Source organism: Primulina tabacum, chromosome 14 (genome assembly GCF_025594145.1).
Source record: "Primulina tabacum isolate GXHZ01 chromosome 14, ASM2559414v2, whole genome shotgun sequence".
Classification (NCBI taxonomy): domain Eukaryota; kingdom Viridiplantae; phylum Streptophyta; class Magnoliopsida; order Lamiales; family Gesneriaceae; genus Primulina; species Primulina tabacum.
The window spans coordinates 6,462,401-6,481,920 of NC_134563.1; the positions used below are offsets into that span (position 1 = coordinate 6,462,401).

General features: G+C 34.7%; 1 protein-coding gene across 1 annotated transcript; it reads right to left on the minus strand.

The window, feature by feature from the left end:
* Positions 1-10,254: 10,254 nt before the first annotated feature.
* On the minus strand, positions 10,255-11,979 carry LOC142525413 (expansin-A15-like). Its single transcript, XM_075629700.1, has 4 exons — positions 11,875-11,979; positions 11,621-11,753; positions 11,192-11,504; positions 10,255-10,954 (listed from the first exon to the last, which is right to left on the minus strand). The coding sequence occupies exons 2-4, from the start codon at positions 11,745-11,747 to the stop codon at positions 10,648-10,650; spliced, it is 747 nt and encodes a 248-aa protein (XP_075485815.1). The 5' UTR covers positions 11,748-11,753; positions 11,875-11,979; the 3' UTR covers positions 10,255-10,647.
* Positions 11,980-19,520: the final 7,541 nt, after the last annotated feature.

The following is a 19,520-nucleotide window of genomic DNA, read 5'->3' on the forward strand; positions in this document are numbered from 1 at the left end:
GGACACTTTGCTAAAGTTTGTCCACAGAGAGGTTCCCGAAGATTTCAGAGAGCAGAATCATCTGGTGGCAATGACCGAAGAACAGCCCTAGGAGGCACTTGATAATATAGTGGCAGGTACTGTTACTCTATGATTATGTTGGATATGTATTGATATATACTAATGCATTCATTACGAATATGTTGGAATGAGTTGCATGGAGATATGCTTTATCGGTTGGGTCTGTTTGTACTGTAGTATTGATTTCTTTACCTTTTGGGAGACATGTTGATATCATTGAATTCTATAACCTATCGTATACTATGGTAAGATAAGAATGAGATTGATTTGGACGGTGTTGTACTTGTATTGTCCGATTGCATTATTGATATTAATATGCTGACCAAGTACAGAATTATGATAGACTCCTTTTAGGAGAGTATAAGATTCAGACCAGATATGGCTAAGTGGAGATTCCACAATAAGGATTCTAGATCCCGAATTCCTTTGATATTTATATCATCTATGACTCGATAGTTACAGAAAGGAACAGATGGTATCCTTATGTATTCAGTAGATGTACTGAAATCGAGCCTAGAATTGGCAGATTTGCCAGTGATGTACGAGTTGGCTGATATTTGCCCAGATAAGATTTCAGATTTGCCTTGTATTAGAAAGATGAATTTCAGAATTGAATCGATACCAGGTATTGGGTGTCGTTTTAGAATTCAGTACATGATGATATTGAATGTACAGAATGACACTGAAAGAATTGAAAGATCAGTAAAAGAGTACCGACCAGGAGTTACATCTGATTTAGTGTTTCTCTTTGGCATGTTTCAGTATGTTCAGAGATATTCTGATGATTTCATGCTCGTTGTATCTATGATATTTTGATATATTTGCAGCATCTGATTGATAGAATCGAATATCTGAAGATTGTATTGAATACTCTGAGAACTGTGATTATTGTATACAGAAATTATTCAGATAAGAATCTTGCTTGAAACAGATTGTATTCAGAATAAGCGATATGTGAAGTTAATATACCGATTGATTTGGACACAGTTGAGGTTGTGATCAGTGACTGAGAACGATACCGATATCAGAAATGTCAGAAATTTATTTGTGTCTGAGTTGGCAGATTATCTTATCCGATTATGTTTTGAACTGCTTAGGAATTGTTAGCTTCTAGATAAGTATTTGATACAGATTATTCAAACCAAATCAGAGCTGAATTCGAGAATTACAGCAGTTCAGAGATTTAACCAGAATGTTCAGAACTTAATTTCGATAATCAGAGCAGAGCATCGATCAGAGTGACAGATATGTGATTTTTACTATATGAGAATGATTATCTTGTGATGTCAAATGTTTCAGAATTGCACGACAGAATTTGATATCGATAGTCAGAACCGAATACCAGGTAGGTATATTTTTTTTAATTTATATTATTAACTGATCTGTTTGTACCAAATAGTTCGAATCTGAAATGACAGATAGTGTCAGAAACACCCAATAGTGGATTCAGTTTTCATTTTGGTGACTGAGAATGTATGATATTCGAACAGATAGATTTGACATAGACAGATTAAATCAGTTGTGACAGAAGTTGTACTGAAATGTTGGCCGAATTGTACTGAAGTGTCTAACTCGCCAATAAATGAAGATAGAAAGATAGAAATCAGAAGATTTATTACGGAATTTGTATAATTCTGACTAGACATGGGGAGTATAATTCGATGAATTTCGTAATGAGATCACTACAATACTTTCCAGATTGTGATATGATATAATTGTGATTGACAGATTGTTCAATCTATATCTAGTAGTTGTACAAGATGACGTACACACATGACCAGATGACAAAGATCGATGTCAAAGAAATAGTCAGATTGACCAAAATGTTGAAACAGATTATATCAGATTGTGAATTTGATTGAGTTCGTAATTGTGGCAGAACATACCATGAACTCATTCATATATTATCCACTGACTGACAGATAGCCAGAGCGTACTATCCAGATATTAAAAGATATTTATGGAGTTATAGTGTTGACATGACATATTGTCACTATATGAATTATTGTATAATGATAGCTATCAAACGAGTATTGAGATAGCTACAGATGAGACATTGTACAGTGAGTATTGCGGATTTTCTCTGAATGGGAATGATATTACGGTGATATCTGAGATTGAATTTGATAAAAGCAAAAATCTGATAAAGAAAATGAAGCTGATTCAGGAAAGAATGAAAACCAGCTTCGAATGAACAGACTTAATATTCCGACGTCGGATGGTGACGATTGGTAATTGAAGCCGAAGATTGAGTAAATCCTTGACTGGGATAAACAGATTTGATAACAGCTGATGATATTGATTGGTATGAGCTGTTGATTGGTATATACGGATGTTGTATAGCCAGTATTGTGAGATTTATTCTGTCAGAGTTATTTTGAAGGGTATTATGATATGATGCTCTTGAATTATTATTCCAATTTAGAATCACAGATCCGTACAAGAAAGATATTTCAGAATGAAGACTATTCTATTATTGAAAATACAGTAAGTTGATAGGGCATCAAAGAGACTATCTGAAAGACAGGATTTGTCATGAGACTGAGATTTCAGAATGATTTTATTGAGATGAGTTTCTGATTTAAACCCTGTATACATTTCTTCTGATATATCTGAATTGAATACTTGCGAGTTCGAGGACGAACTCAGATCTAAGAGGGGGAGAAATGTAAGGCCCGAGATTTTATTACTGTAATCTGATAGTAATCTGAAATGATTTATTTATTAATCGAGATGATTATAAACGGAACGGATCAGACCGGGAGAGCCGAAAGAAGATTTGACATGAGATGTAAGGAGAAGTCCTCGCGCACATGCGCGACGTGTTGGGCGCACATGCGCGAGGAAGGCAGAACCTTTGGCGCATTTGCGTGACGTAACAGAATGCTGGTTCGAACTACCGGCGCATATGCGCGAGCAGTCCGGTAGTTCGAATAAGGCTACCGGCGCATAATCTGATCTTAAGTGTACAAATATGGAGATTATGAATTGTACTGATACTGATTATGAATTCTGATATTATATCTGTGATGTTGAGATTGACGGGGATATCGAGATCGTATTGTTATGCCGTCGAAACATCATTGATTTAGAGTGATCAGATTCAGTAATGATTTCGATGATATCGTTGATATGAATTAGATTGTACCTTGTTCAGATATGGATCAGATTATATACTGATTTGAGTATTGATCAGAACAAGTCTTGAATTGATTTATATACTGATATTGTATTTATGCGATTGTCATTGCTAGACTGGATATGGACAGATTGGAATACGAGACTTCGTCTTCATCAGACCGAGAAGAGAAAGGTATAAATTGATGTAAATTGGGAGATCGACTTGAGTTAGATTTAACTCGAGTTTCCCTAAACCACATACTTGTATGGTATTGTTTTTATACCTTTGTATTTTAATGATTATGTTTATTCTATTGAATTAGAAGTAGAAAGCAGAAAGCTATTGAGTGAGAGTCACTGACAGAGGGGTTAGATTTTGACAGTATAGTCACTGACCCATTGCACATTGTCAGACTAGGCTTAGTCTTGGTAGATACGCCAAGGCACTGGACGTTTGGTGTATCGATATGCTTAAGATACAGACATTGTTCTTATTGTAGATTATTCGATACAGCTAGACCAAAGTCCAGAAATAAGAACGTACCGCCACCGCGGCCTATAGTAGTAGGTGGGAGACTTGTTACGTTCTTATTCACCGGGATCCCTAGATTAGAATGAGAGATGAGTCGAGTCTTAGATATCGAGACTAGAACTTGATTACAGAGTTGTATTGATTTATGTTTCGTAAATTACGATTCAGATATTATTTACAGATTGGTATTGATACATGTTGTTTGATTATGCTACATGTGATAAGATATAATTCATGCTTTTATGTTAATTCAGTTAACTGCATGTATACATTATTTATACTGGGATTTATTCTCACCGGAGTTATCCGGCTGTTGTCTTGTTTGTATGTGTGCATGACAACAGGTGGGACAGGATCGGGGTCAAGAAGACGATGAGAGGAGACAGATTAGAGTGGTGATTCCGGACTTATTGTAGATATGGTTTTAACACTTGGAATCTAGTAGTTGAACCTTAGTCTAGTTTCATGATTATTGTACATTATTGTACTTCTATACTGAGATATATATTTGTAAATTTCATTACGTTCCACACTTGCATTTAAAAAAAAAAAAGAAAAATTTTTAGACCCTGTTTATCTGAATTGATAATTAAATCCCAAAGATTATTAAGAAAATGATTAGCGTCTGGGTGCCCACAATGTAGCATGCAATAGCTAGCAATAGTCGGACTGACTCAATGCGGGCAACAGGAGCTAATGTCTCATCAAAATTAACCCCATCAACCTGTGTGTAACCTTGAGCAACCAACCTTGCTTTGTCTCGAATGATGTTCCCTGACTCATCAGTTTTATTTTTAAAAATCCACTTTGTTCCAATTATATTGACGTGGTCAGGAGGTGGAACTAGATCTCGAACATCATTTCGAACGAATTCATCAAGCTCATCATGCATAGCATTGATCCAAAACTCATCTTTTAAGGCTTCGTCAACATTTTTAGGTTCACATTGAGATACAAAACATGAAAATCTTACCTATGAGTAAGCCGAGCTCATGCATATAAGTCCAGCCATCTTTCGGTAATCGACTTTCTCTTTCTTTCGAGTTTGAACTTCACCTTGCACACTTACAATTATTTGAGATGATGGATGATTTCTCTGGATCTTAGTCTATATATTATGTCCATCATCTGCTGTGTCATCATCACTATTTGCTTCGTCCTCAAATTCAGTGACTTCAGTGTCACGTGTTGTGCTAGGTATTGCAACATCTAGGGCAACACCTGCATTTTCTAGTATGGTCGGGTTTTCCAGAAGATCATCAACGTCATCCTCAGCAGTTTTCTTCTTGAGATCTGCACAATCATCAAAAACAACATTGATCGATTCCATAATAGTCCTAGTTCTTATATTAAACATGCGATAGGCTCGACTATTAGTGGCATATCCCAAGAATAAACACTTTACTTTTTGAATCAAACTTAGAAAGTTGATCCATGTCATTTAACGTGTAGCAAACGCATCCAAAAATGTGGAAATATTTGAGATTAGGCTTCTTTCCCATGATTATTTCATAAGATGTCATGGTTGAGCCACTTATCAAATACACTCTGTTTGAGATATGAAAAATCGTATTTAGGGCCTCTTTCCAAAAACGTTTTGAGATATTCTTTGATGTTAGCATCACCCTTGTCATTTCTTGAAGTGTTCTATTCTTGTGTTCGGCAATCCCATTCTATTGTGGAGTTTTTGGTGTCGAAAACTCATGTGTGATACATTTTCTGTCACAAAAGGATAAGAATGAAGAATTTTCAAACTCCTTACCATGGTCAGTCCTGATCCTTCTCACCTTCAAACAATAAAAGTTTGTGATTCTTGTGACCAGTTGTTTAAACACACTGAAGGTGTCTGATTTGTCCCTAATAAAACTAACCCATGAAAACCGTGAGAAATCATCAACACATGCAAAAGAATATTTCTTACCTCCAAAGCTTTCGACTTCCATAGGACCCATAAGATCCATGTGAAGTAACTCTAGACAGCGTGTTGTCCAAGATGTTGCCAACACCGGGTGTGACACGCGAGTCTATTTTCCTTTTTGACACTCACCACACATATAGGGTATTCCAGATGAAAGATTAGGCATATCTCGCACTGCCTCATATTTACTCAGATTTTTCAAGGTTTTTTGAAGTTCACATGGCCGAGTTTCTGATGCCAAAGGTTAAGTTCAGTAATTTGTGCATGTTTGCATGAAAGTTCTTCACCAATTTGGTAGCAATTGTCCGATGACCTTGTACATGTCATGATGAATATGTTAGATTCATAAAAAACTTCACACGCATGTTTATTAAACTTGACATGATAATTATCATCGCATAATTGACTTATGCTTATCAAATTTGAGTTTAATCCTTCAACATGGAGCACATTGTAGAGCTTTGGTAGTCCTTCGACATTCAAAGTTCCCTTTCCGACAATCTTTCCTTTAGCTCCCCCTCCATAGGTTACTCTGCCACATTTTTGTTCAACATAATCGATGAGATATTCTTGTGACCCTGTCATATGGCGTGAGCTTCCACTATCAAAGTACCAGTAACCTGCAGTGTTAGTTTTTAATGAAGTATAAACAACATTACAGTGAATTTTTGCCTTTGGTACCAAACATATCTTACTGTAGGTCGATTCTTGGAGGTGTTGTGGGAAGTGTTGTGCAACATTTGAAGCAACATCCGGCTTGACTTTTGGTTAATGCGGTCATCCCTGAGTTTAAAACAATATGGCCTGATATGTCCAGGCTTAAAGCAATAATGGAAGACATACCTGCGTTTTCTTTTCTTAGAAACAGGTGCAGTGGATTGTCTTTTTAGTGGAGAGATTTTGGTTGAAGGTGTAGGTAGTGGTGGTGTGAATGTCTCAGTTTTTTCTTTCACAAAAACAGTGGATTTTGAAGACTCACCAATTTCATGTACACTGTCTTTGAACCCTAAACCCTTCTTGTCATCTCTTCCCATTGAAAGTATGGATTCAAGCTTGGATGTACTCGAATTAAACTTGGATAAGGTTTCAGTTGCCTTTTGAAGTTCTTCTTTGGTCTTACCCAGTTCTAAGTCCTTTTTGCTCAGAATTACTTCAAGTTTGGCAACCACAGCTTTTAGATCAGTGTTTTCCTTTACAAGAGTGGAGTTAAGCTTGTTTCTTTTGGTCCAATCCTAAAACAACTCTTCATAAAGCTTTTGAACACTCTCAAGAGTCATCTCTTCATCATCAGCTTCCGATTCATCATCTGCACTCGAATTTCCAGAAGTCGTGGATTTTAATCACACTGATTTTTTGCAGATGTTGCGGCCAAGAGTGGCAACACCTAGGGCAACACCTAAAAGATTCACCTGCATTCTGCGATTTTCTTTCAATAATGCAGTCAAGGAGGTGTGATTATCTTCATCATTGGGTTTTTTCTCCTCATCAGATTCTTCATCGCTTAGAGATGAATTGTAGCATTTGTTCTTTCGCAATCTGTTGGCACATTCATTTGCATAGTGTCCAAACCCCTTGCACTCTCTACAATGCACTGAATCATACTTCTTTGAGTTAAATTGTTTTCTGCCTTCATTCCTTGATTGAAATTGTTGATTGGCAGGAAACCTTTGTGGTCTTTCAGGAGCAGGAAGACTTGAAAATTTCGAGGGTTGTGCATCCTTCTTCTTATCTCTGATTCTCTTCAGGTAATCCCCGAATTTCTTTGTGATAAAGGAGATAGAGTCCTCACAAAGGTCTGATTTATTGACTTCTTAGGATATTTGAAAAAGGTCATTGTAGTTGTCATTTGAAGTTTGGAATGCAATTGTTTTCCTTATATCCTTCTTCTGCATGTCTATGTTCATCTCAAAAGTGCGAAGTGAACTGATGAGGTCTTCCAAAGCTATTTGCGTTGTGTCCTTAGCCTCTTCTATCGCACATATTTTTATGTTGAATCTTTCGGGTAAAGAGCGGAGAACCTTACTAACTAATCGTTCATTGGAGATGGGGTCTCCAAGACTGAACGCCTCATTAGCAATTTCCCATAGGCGACGATCATATTCCAGTATGTTCTCAGATTCTTCCATCCTCATCATCTCGAACATGGAAGTAACCATCCTCAGTCTTGTTCATCACACACTCTCAGAACCTTCACAGTGTCTTTGTAGAATGTCCCATTCATTCTTGGCCTTTGAGTTGTAATTTGAAATCTGCACTTCATCAGTAGTCCAGTCACTCTCCAGGTTTTATCAGACTATCACCATCTTCGTCTATTCTCCTTGGTGGAGACCAACCGCTTAGAACTCGTTGCCATGCTCTCTCATCTATGGATTTTATATGAAACCGGATTTTGACCTTCCATAGACTGTAGTTGGTTCCATCTAAGACTGGTGGCCGAAGTGCGGTGTTTGCGAGTGATGGATCCATTTGATATTTCTGTCAAACAAAACAAAAATCAGAATCAACACTTGGTATATCGAGAGTAGGCTCTGATACCACTTGCAAAAAACGTTGTTCGACATATGTGAATAAATATATCAACAGTAGTGTAAAATTGTAAATTTGTGTTTTATCATATTAAGTGTTGTGTCAAATGTTACAACATTTAAGACAACATGCAGCAGAATATTAAAGTTTTTAACACAAATTCACTTTAAATAAATAGATGGACGAGATTAAATATGCACAAGTATAAATACTTGTGCGGTACTACCTCAGGGCAAAAATTAATCACTAGAAAAACAAATCGTTTACAAAAACATATCATTAGTGATTATGAAAAAAATCAATTTCCTCAAATACCAATCTGGAGACCAAAGTGCAGCTTGAGCATACTCTTAAGTAATCCAGCTTGAGTCTTGAAGTTTCTTGAGCCTAATGAAGATTATCCAGCCTATATTTAAAATAACTAGCTAGTTGGACTGGACTTTAAGAATAAGTGATCCAAAGCATTCAACTCGAAAGTATTAAATCTATTAAAATAGCAGCTGAATCTTAAATTAGTTAGATATTGTTGTTATCATCAAAACTAAAGAATTTCAATATAAAAATTGTGTTATATTTATAACATTTTAAACTCATATTCTGTGTTAGATTTTTATAGATAAATTGATAAAAAGTGAGTATTAAAATCACTTATTTATCAAACATTATCTACTTTTAATTTTTAGCTTCTCGCTTTTATTTTCAAACACATTTCTTATTTTTTTTCTCATTTCTTCATAATCTATAAATCACTTCTTAAAAGATTACTTGTAAAATCGTGTCATTAAAAGACATCTGTAAAAATCATGTCATTAAAAAACATCAAAATATTTTTTTTAGATAAACGAATTTTTATAGTAAATGAAATAAACTAAAAAAATAAAGTCATAAACATTAGTTTGGATCCAAATATTTACGCATAAAACAACTTACATTACGCATAAAACAAACTTACTCATAGTTTCCAAAATTATGAAATCTGATTTCGAAACCAACTAATTAAGATCTCCAAAACTTTGTTTGTAAAACTAATCTCGAACTCCACTTTAAATAATGACAAAAAAAAATCATTTTCAAAACGATTATATTTTATAAGTTTATTTTTATTTGTTAAAGCATGACAAACGAGAGTTAAAATACATATTTTTTTAAAAAAAATTAACGAATCAAGTACGCATAAGAATCAAGATATATAAAGAAAAACTTTTTTTGAAAATTTTAGTATACAAACTTAATTAACACAATTAAAAGTATTTGTATATGAAGTAATTTTATACAAAAATTATACATAAATTGTATTTTTTTAAAAAAAATTAAATGAAATTGTTAAATAATTATTTTAATAAATTTTCGATTTGATGTCGATGCATGTGTAAGATTCAGTTTTTTACTGATAATTTTGTCACTTCCAAGAAAATACATGTGATGTTTCAGAGTCTTGCATGGAACGTTGTGTGGGTCAATTGCTTTTGAGTTGTTCGAGATTACTAACTGTTTCAACTGTATTTTACGGGATATAGGCTTCAAATTTTATTTTGATTTATTTATTTTTAGATGTAGATTTGTTTCCGAGGTTTCTTGTCTGAACTCTAGTGGTAAGTCAATAGGTTGAAAAGTTGTTAAAGGTCATGGTGGTTAGTGGAATAGATGACATTTTACTCATGGTCACTAATTTAACTGCATATATCAACTTTTTTGAAGAGTCGCACTTCAGATTTATTCAATACGGATTTTTCTGATTAACAATTTACAGGGTATTATATAAATTGTTAGCTTAAAAAATTAATCAGTACGAACCGAATGATAACGTCTGCAAAATTCTCTTCGTTATTTTTTGATATCTCCCACTCATTTGATTTATCTCTATATTTTATCTTCTTCTTTTTTCTAATAGTTATTTATGAATAATGTTAAAAATATAATCAATATATTGTTATAGCAATATTTTCAAAACAGTTATAAATAAAATACATAGAGGTTCCAAAATATTTAAACATCTTACAACCTTAAAAAAACTTGTGGAAAACTTTTAAATCTTAAAACAAATCAATTTTATATTTCATTAAGGTCGAATGATTGTATAAATATAACAAAATAAAACTAAAACGAATGAAACATCTCATTCCATTACAACTCAAATTTGATTTACATCTTCATTTCTTAAAAATCCCAACAAGAAAAGGGACTCAATATTCAGTCAACCTCACTCGAGCAAATATAAAATTTCTATTACTGATTTATAATAATAATTAAAAGAAGCGGGTGGTATATTTAAATCCACCTCAGTCAAAAAAAAAAAAAAACAAACAAAGGTACTCTTCATAAATCGAGCACCCTCCAACCAAAGGACATTTTTAAACCAGTCCTTTAAAATCGACTCATTTTTTTTAATAATGTCAGACTACTAATACTTGTGATCATACATATATATATATATATATATATGACTAAATCTAATTAAATCAAAACCTCACGCCATATAATCAATTAGCGTTCAACGAAACTGAGCTCCGGCGAATGTCTGGCCGAAAGACCAACTAGCCGGGGCGACGTTGGAAGAGACAACAGTGCGACCGTCACTCGTGGTGACTTTAAACGAGAGGATTTGGCCGTTGAGATAGTTGTTGTTCTGCCAATTCTGTCCCCAGTTTCTGGACATGGGCTGCCATCCGGTTCGGGACCCTTTGATTGAAACAGCGTGGACATCACCGGCGCCACCAACGTTAGTTATGAGTACTAGGTTGAAGTAGGAGTGGCCGTTGATGGTGAACCTTATGCCTCCCTTTCTGTTGCAGGCTACCCTACACGAAATAATGCCACAGCAGTGGTTCAAAGTCAGTTTTACCATCAAGAATGTGTGGGGGGAAACATAAATTTAGGCACATTGGAGCATTAAAAACGGTGTGGAAAGAAGTAAAATTGAATTTATTTCAAGCCACCAAATGTATTTAAAGTGATTATACATGATATTTGGCCAAATATTTGCATTGATCCTCTGTTGAGTAAAAAAACAATAAACCTAGGATAAGTGAAATGACCTTCTGTAAGAAACAGGGACAATCCCAGATCTATACTGAGCAATGCGTTGAAAAACAGGCTGAGACAGATCAAAGTGGTGAAGAGGAAGGTTGCACCAGCCCCCTGCGTTATTCGGCAAGGCATTGTTCGGCGGGCAAAAATTAGTGGCCGTGACCACAATCGACCCAGGCAAGCACCACTGCCTGGTATTAACACACCGAATCTCAAAGCACGAGCCGCAGCTCATCCCATTGTTGAACAGAGCTGTGCTCAACGCTGCTGTGTTTGTGCCATACCCCTGGCTGTAAAGATTCCCGTATCCACAAGCCCCACCTGTTCAAAGATTCCATAGAAGTGAAAAACGGGGTGGGTTGGCCAAACACACCTTTGTTAGAGTTACTGTGGCAGAAAATAGTAAAGATCGAATATTTTTGGTTGTTTCTATATACCCATTGTTCCGGAGGCGTCGCTTCCTCCATAGAAGGTTGCATGAGCATTAATCCAACCTCCACCGTAGCCATGAACATGCGGCACCATTGCAAGAAAACCCACCAAGAAAAGTCCCAAAAAATCCATTTTTACCTGCAGGAAATCAAATTTGAAGACACCCTTTTCAGCATTTTTCTCCAGGAGCTCATGAAGCAAATGTTTCAATGCTGGAAAAGTTTTGCAACAAAATTAATTTAACAAAGAAAATTTTTACCTTGGAGGCAAGGACTTCAAAAAAAAAGAAGGGTAGACAAAGAGGGAGGTGAGTGAAGCTTTGAATATAGAGAATGTGAAGAGCACGGGGATATAAATAAAGAGATTTAAGGAGGTTGCGTGTACCTTTAAAATATGATAAAATTGAGACGATCTCGTGAACTTTTATGTGTAGAACACGAGTCTATCCTATCGATATTTACAATAAAAATTAATATTTTTAGTATGAAAATTAATATTTTTTTATGTATGATCCAAATAAGAGATCTGTCTTACAAAATACGACCCGTGAAATCGTCTCACACAAATTTTATCTTTAATATTTGCATATATATATTTATTTTCCAAATCTTGAATCAACATTTATAACATAGAATATAAACTATTTTAAAATATAACACAAGCAACCAGAACAAAACTTATGATAATGATAGGATTTTGGAATTATATATAACGTCAAAAATTATAATTTTATACTCCTATTTATAAAAAAATAGGAAGGCAAAAAGGTTTTGAAAATGTAGGATTGAGCTTTGTTTAACTATAGTTAGTGAGTGGCGTAATAAATAAGTGATTTTTTTGAGGCTATGGGGGACCAAAAGCTGTTTGGATTCAAACCACCACACACAGTCTGGGATAAAAATTACCCCAAAGAGAAGTAAAAAAAATTAGATATTAAATCGAAAAAATTAAAAGTGTGAACAAATCTTGTTTTGCTCATAGATATTTTGAACAGTGTAGAATGACCTTTTTACAAGAATTTTCTTCCAATGTGCAGTTCGATTTTTTTTTCCCCTAAAAAAAGTTTAGGGAAAAGATTTAGAATAAAAAATAAAGACCTTTTCATTTTTGTTCCTGCTACCAATATTATTATTATTATTATTATATATATATTTTTGCAATATGAATTTGAAATGAAAAATAGGAGGCGGCAGGAATTGATTCTTGGGCAAACTCCTCAAAAATTCCCAAAAGCAAACAAAAATGTTTTTCCAGTCCCCGTGTCGGAAAAAATCGTTTTAAACTCCCTGACCCATTTTAATATATGTTTAAGGTCCTTAAATCGCATGAAGTTATATTTTTGCCCTTGATATTTTTCGAAAACCCTTAAACAGCCTTTGTATTTGTTTTTTTTCCCTTCCCTCTTGTATCTTCCCGACATCTCCTCAGAAATCCCAACGTCTCCCAAACTCTATCTACTTCAAACCACTGTGAATCGAAGGAAAACATTGGCAAAGAAAGCGAACAACAGAGAGAAAAAATGGGTAAAACACTTGAGTACAAGAATCCGAAGAAGAGTATAGAACCAAAGGAGAGAAGGACGAGTAAATCACCACAAAAGAAGATAGTGAAGAAAGTTGTGAAAGAGAGAAAGCAGAGAACGCGGAAATCAGGTCTGTATATTTATTTTATTTTGTTTCGTAATTTTGTTCTTGTTAGGACAGTGAGCGCTCGAATTGTTTTCCCATTGATTAGGCACATTTATCCCCAATTTCCAGGTTTTCTTTTTCATATTGTTCTGAACTTGGTTATTTAATTATATTGCATTATTTCTGAAGATTACAGATGAAGTTTATAAATCATGTTAAAAAGTGTTGGTTTCATGAACCAATTATCCCCAATGACCACGTTATTTTTATGGTAATAGTGATATGATTGATAGTTGATCGACTCTCTGTATTTGTACATATATTTAGCCTAGATTCTTTGTAAAATAAAATTCACGTTCTGATATATAAATATAGATATACATCAGAGATAGATTCCTTATCTTGTTCTCATTTTTTAATGTAGAGTTTGCTGTTGAGAAGAACCTTGTTGAATCTGGTGATGAGCAGAATGATGAAAATGAATTATGTTCAAAGCTATTTTAACGTTGTTCCCCCCATTTCTTTAAATCCGTGATGAGAAAACTGAAGCCTGTCTTAGGTGAGCAACAAATTGGGCGGATAAAAGATACGCCTTTTGCGAAGTGGATCGATATTCCTGTCCTTGCGATAAGTAGTTCAATAATTGATTATGTTCTCAATAGATTTCAGTTTGATTCGTGCTCGTTAGTTGTTGGTAAAGATATCTGAATACCTTTTAGTTCAGCGGAGTTCTCTCTTATTCTCGGGCTGCGTCATGTTAGACAACCTGTTGATTTGGACCTGAAAGTGGATTCCAAATTTTTGTCTCGTCATTTTGAAGGAAAAGTGACGAATGCCAGACGTGCAGATATTTTTAAAAAACTAAGTTCGCTTGCTGCCAGTGATGATAGCAGTGAAGTCGATGATTTTGTTCGTTTTTTTATCTTGTTTGTTTTCAACTGCATAATATTCCCAACTTGTAATTATTCAACCCTTGGTTTTATTTTCCCTTATCTCGATGACCTTTCGACTTTTTCCGAGTATGCTTGGGGAGAAGCTGCCTTCTGATTTTTGTGCCGAGGTTTACGTGACGTCGGAAGTAAAACTTATTTAGACGGAAGCACTGTTGGTTTAATGGTTAGTATTGTGTTTTTTTTTATGAAAAAAATTTTGTTCTTAATAATTTTCCGATTTTCTTGTTTGTTTTAGGCGTGGGTATATGAGAGGATTCCAGTCTTAGGAGTGTGCACCGGTTTACAATGTTTTCCCTCGGTTGTTTCGATGGGTGGAAAGCAAGATTCCATTGAAGTTTGTTGGAGCTGAATCACTATTGAATTCCATAGATTCAACCCAAGTTGGTCTTATTTCATCCGAGTTCATTTTAAGTAATCTCTCTTTGTTAATATAATGGATGGATGAACTGACATAAATATTTTTTTTTGTACTGGTGAACAGGTTCTACCAATTGCACCATTTTCTGAGGAGAGGGAGTTGTTGGACATAAAACATGCAACTGAGCTGGAAAATGGTAGATCTCAAGTGAGAAAATTTGTAAAAATTTTAAAAAAACAAAAGGATGAACTGAAAATGTTGAAAATGAAATGTATTGAACTAGAGCGAGAAAGTATTTTACATGTAGCCACAAGATCATTGGTTTCTAAGAAGAACGATGAGATTAGTGATTTAAAGTTGAAGGATGTTGAGTAGAGTGATAAAGCATTGGATGAGATTATTGAGGAACAGTGGGAGGAGGCTAGGCAGCTTGATAAAGAACGGGCTGCTGAGTCTGCAAAAAATGTAGCTCATAATTTTGATGATGCTGTTGACGTAATGGTGAAGAATGTTGTTGCTGATTTGCATAAAGAAAACCATGAACCGAGGGCAGCTGATTCTATGAATTATTCAGGTAATAAAGAGCATAACGAAGTGAAAAGAATTGATTCTGGAAATACTTCAGCTGATAATATTGCAATTGGACCTAATGCAAATTTGATGGTGCATAATGTTGATGTTGATTTGGAGATAGAAAACAACAAAGTATTAGGCCCTGAATTTGCAACCGCTTCATTTGATGAAAACAATTATGTGTTTGGTCGAAATAGCGGGAGTGGAACAGATGACGATGATGAGAATGATGCTGGCAGTGGCATTGGTACTTCAGAAGTGCCGAAGATCACCCTCTTTCAATCTTCAATTGTAGATACCGTGAGGACTAGGGATGATCGTGTGAAAAAGAAAAAACCCACGAGTTTTGTGACTCCACCCAGCTCTACACCAAAACGGAAGAGGCGTTCCAAAAAACAGGTTTGCCGATCAATGGTGCACACTTTAATCCCCGAATAGTTACTTTTATCTCAATAATATGTCAATTTTCTTATTTATACCACTGCTAATCTTTTTTGCATCTTATATTAAAAATATATTGCAACATAGGAAAATTCTGTCCAAGATGTTGATGAGGGAAATAGTCCTCTTAAGACTTGCATGTTGAAATTCAAAGGTAGAAGCGATTTTTGTGGGAGTGAAGAAATTTATGTAGAACAAAGGAAGTTGTTGACAGAATTCCTGAATAGTGAAGAATTGGAGTATGTATATCTTTGAGATTTTTTTTTTGTTCATAATATTTTTTTCTCAATGTTTGTAATGAATTTTGTATTCTATTCCTGTAGTGTTACAGTTTGGATGGATGAGCATATTTGTTTGACTGGACCATTGTTTTGTGACTTCTTGTTTGGTGAGCTCGTCAGTGGCATTATGATAAATGTGTACATGAGAATAATGCAAAAGAAAAGTATGGATTATGGATTTGAGACTTACTGTATGGACATGTTGGTACAGGTGCGATTGAAATTGAATTCTTGTTCAACTTATTGGATTATAGAGAATGAGTATATATATATATTTTTGAATTTGTAGAAGGAAGTGCTTGAAGCTTTGGTACGATACGGTAAAAGGAGACGTATAAGCAAGACAGAGTATGGAAATTTCATTGGTAGGCTGACATCCGCGACGCGAGAGAAGTTGAATGAACTAAACGAAGATCTTTTTAGAAGATGCAAGTATATCATTTTTCAATTAATGACAGATTTCATTGGTATTTGCTAGTTTTCAAAGCATCTGAAGGGAAATTCCTACTTTTCAATTCACTTCACGATCCATTTTCAGTTGGGACTGCTAAAGTAATGGTAAGTCTGACAATATTATATTCCAACAATAGTAATGGTTCCAGTGTCAATCAATTTTATTTATTGCAGACACGTTTTTTGAGTGGTTGTGTGTCACATATATCCGGATTCACCATAGGCAGTGATGAGGATTTGAGACAACGATGTCGTCAACAAGGTACATCTCTGGATTGTGGCGTTTAAACATGCATATGGATAGAGTGTCTTTGTTGTAATACTGAAGAAATTTGGGCATATGAACAAGATGTGAAGATGGACACTTATCGAGCCCGTGTTGCCTCCACTATAATTTCTGATGGTAATGGACTATTGAAAAATACATTTGTTTAGTACAGAATATGTTTAAACTTGGGCTCCCTTCTGTGTTAATGTGAGTTTTTGTGTTGTTGCCTCTTTTGTACTGTTGACAAACATATGATGGTGAAAAGATAATAATTTTTTGAACGATTATTTTCCATTATAAAAATTAGTAATCTAAAGACCACGTCGACGACCATGCGTGCATGTACTAGTTGTGCATTCATGTCCTCACTTTCTAAAATATTTGCGCAAAGAAATAGATATACAATACACTTTGTTTATTACGGAGCACCTCAGTAACCAATTCGTGGTACCATTGTCCTAAAATTGAGCACCACGTCGACGACCATGCGTCCATGTACTAGTTGTGCACCCATGTCCTCACTTTCTAAAATATTGGCGCAAAGAAACAGAAATACAGTACACTTTGTTTATTACAGAGCACCTCAGTAACTAATTCGTGGTACCATTGTCCTAAAATTGAGCACAACGTCGACGACCATGCGTCCATGTACTAGTTGTGCACCCATGTCCTCACTTTCTAAAATATTGGCGCAAAGAAAAAGAAATACAGTACACTTTGTTTATTACGGAGCACCTCAGTAACCAATTCGTGGTACCATTGTCCTAAAATTGAGCACCACGTCGACGACCATGCGTCCATGTACTAGTATGTAACATGAATGAATGTTAGATAACATGAATCAACATTTATGTAAAATGAATACATTTGTTTATTATGAATCAATATTGTGTAACATGAATCCCTAATATGAAACATGATTCCATATGTTTATAACTAATCAATGTTAGGTAACATGAATCAATGTTAGGTAACATTAATCAATGTTAGTCAATATGTTTATTGTTAGTGAATGTTAGATAACATGAATCAACATTTATATAACATGATTCGATACGTTAGTATCACTAGATGCTAATTATATAATGATTTTTATAAATCTCTGCTAGTAGGTAGAAATTAAAATCAAATAAATATTTTTTTTATTATATCATATTATATAATATGATAATTATATAAAGGGCTCGAGATAATTATATAAATAATTTTTATAATAAATCTCAATAAAATTATTAGTATCACTCGATTAACCTCAAAAAATCAAAGGCTTAATTATCATATTATATAATATATAAAATTAGGTAAATATAAATAAATCATGCAAGCATTGTCGGCTAAGTGTACACCATATCTATCCATATTTATTCTTGACTTATCCTTATATTATATATCACATGTTTATCATATCATGTTTGCCAAACTATGCCCTAAGTGTATACCATATCTATCTATATTTGTAAAACAAAGGTACATAATATCCGAATTACGGGATAATAATTCCTTTATGAAGCACTACAGTGACTATTATCTAGTAAAAAATTTTAAAAATGGAGCACCATTCACAATGACCTAATTACACATTCACCCTAGAGAAAAAAACAAAAACATCACCTTCATTCTACTATTTTGACCGTTACAACAGATGTACACAACTTTGACTCACGAATTTTGACTCTGAAAAGTTTTGAACATAGACCACAACATCAATTTTCGGTTTGGTTCCCTTCTCAACTATCTTCACTTCACTTCTCTTCTTTCTGTAAGAAGACACAACCTCCATTGTTGCTGAATGGAGTTCAAGGATGCACCCGAATGCCAATGTGGCTATGGACAAAAATTTACGAGAAGCTGGGCCACGAGCTACCCGTCCGGGAAAGTATTACTATACTTGTCCTCGAGAGCTACGACACCCTAATCAGTTTTACTGGTGTGATGAATACCACAGCCAAGTACTTGAAGAAAATACATCAAAATCCAGCATCAGTACACCTTTGAAAACAACGTTCAGCTACTCGAAATCTGCCTCTTCAGCGACACATGGTTTGCCACCACATGATGATAACGTTCTCTCTGATAAGAACGACAACATGGCCAACAATATGGTAGGAATTTGTTGTTTCGGTTGCACATGTTTTTTAATTGCAAGTTTTCTCATGGTAGCTCTTGTGTTTGTTTTAATGTCCAAGTGAAATGGTCATCACGGACAATGTGTTATTATGCTTTGCATGCTTCAATAATGTTTGTATTAATGTCTAGGTGAATTGCGAAATATTTGTACCAGAATTTTGCCAACTGTGTGCCATATCGATATATATATGATACTAGATTCAGCCTATTTTGTGCTACATTTTTTTCCCATGTGATATAATCGGCCACAATGAATAAAACCAGAAAATGGACAACAAACCATCAACCACATGTACCAGTAGGTGTCCAGAACACAATAACATACACATATTATAGGAGCATCCAAATTCCAACTTCATGAAATATTTGTAAAAGAATTTTGCCAACTGTGTGCCATATCGATATATATATGATACTAGATTCAGCCTATTTTGTGCTACATTTTTTTCCCATGTGATATAATCGGCTACAATGAATACAAACCAGAAAATGGACAACAAACCATCAACCACATGTACCAGTAGGTGTCCAGAACACAATAACATACACATATTATAGAAACATCCAAATTTCGACTTCATGAAATATTTGTAAAAGAATTTTGCCAACTGTGTGCCATATCGATATATATATGATACTAGATTCAGCCTATTTTGTGCTACATTTTTTTTCCTATGTGATATAATCGGCCACAATGAATACAAACCAGAAAATGGACAACAAACCATCAACCACATGTACCAGTAGGTGTCCAGAACACAATAACATACACATATTATAGGAGCATCCAAATTCCAACTTCATGAAATATTTGTAAAAGAAT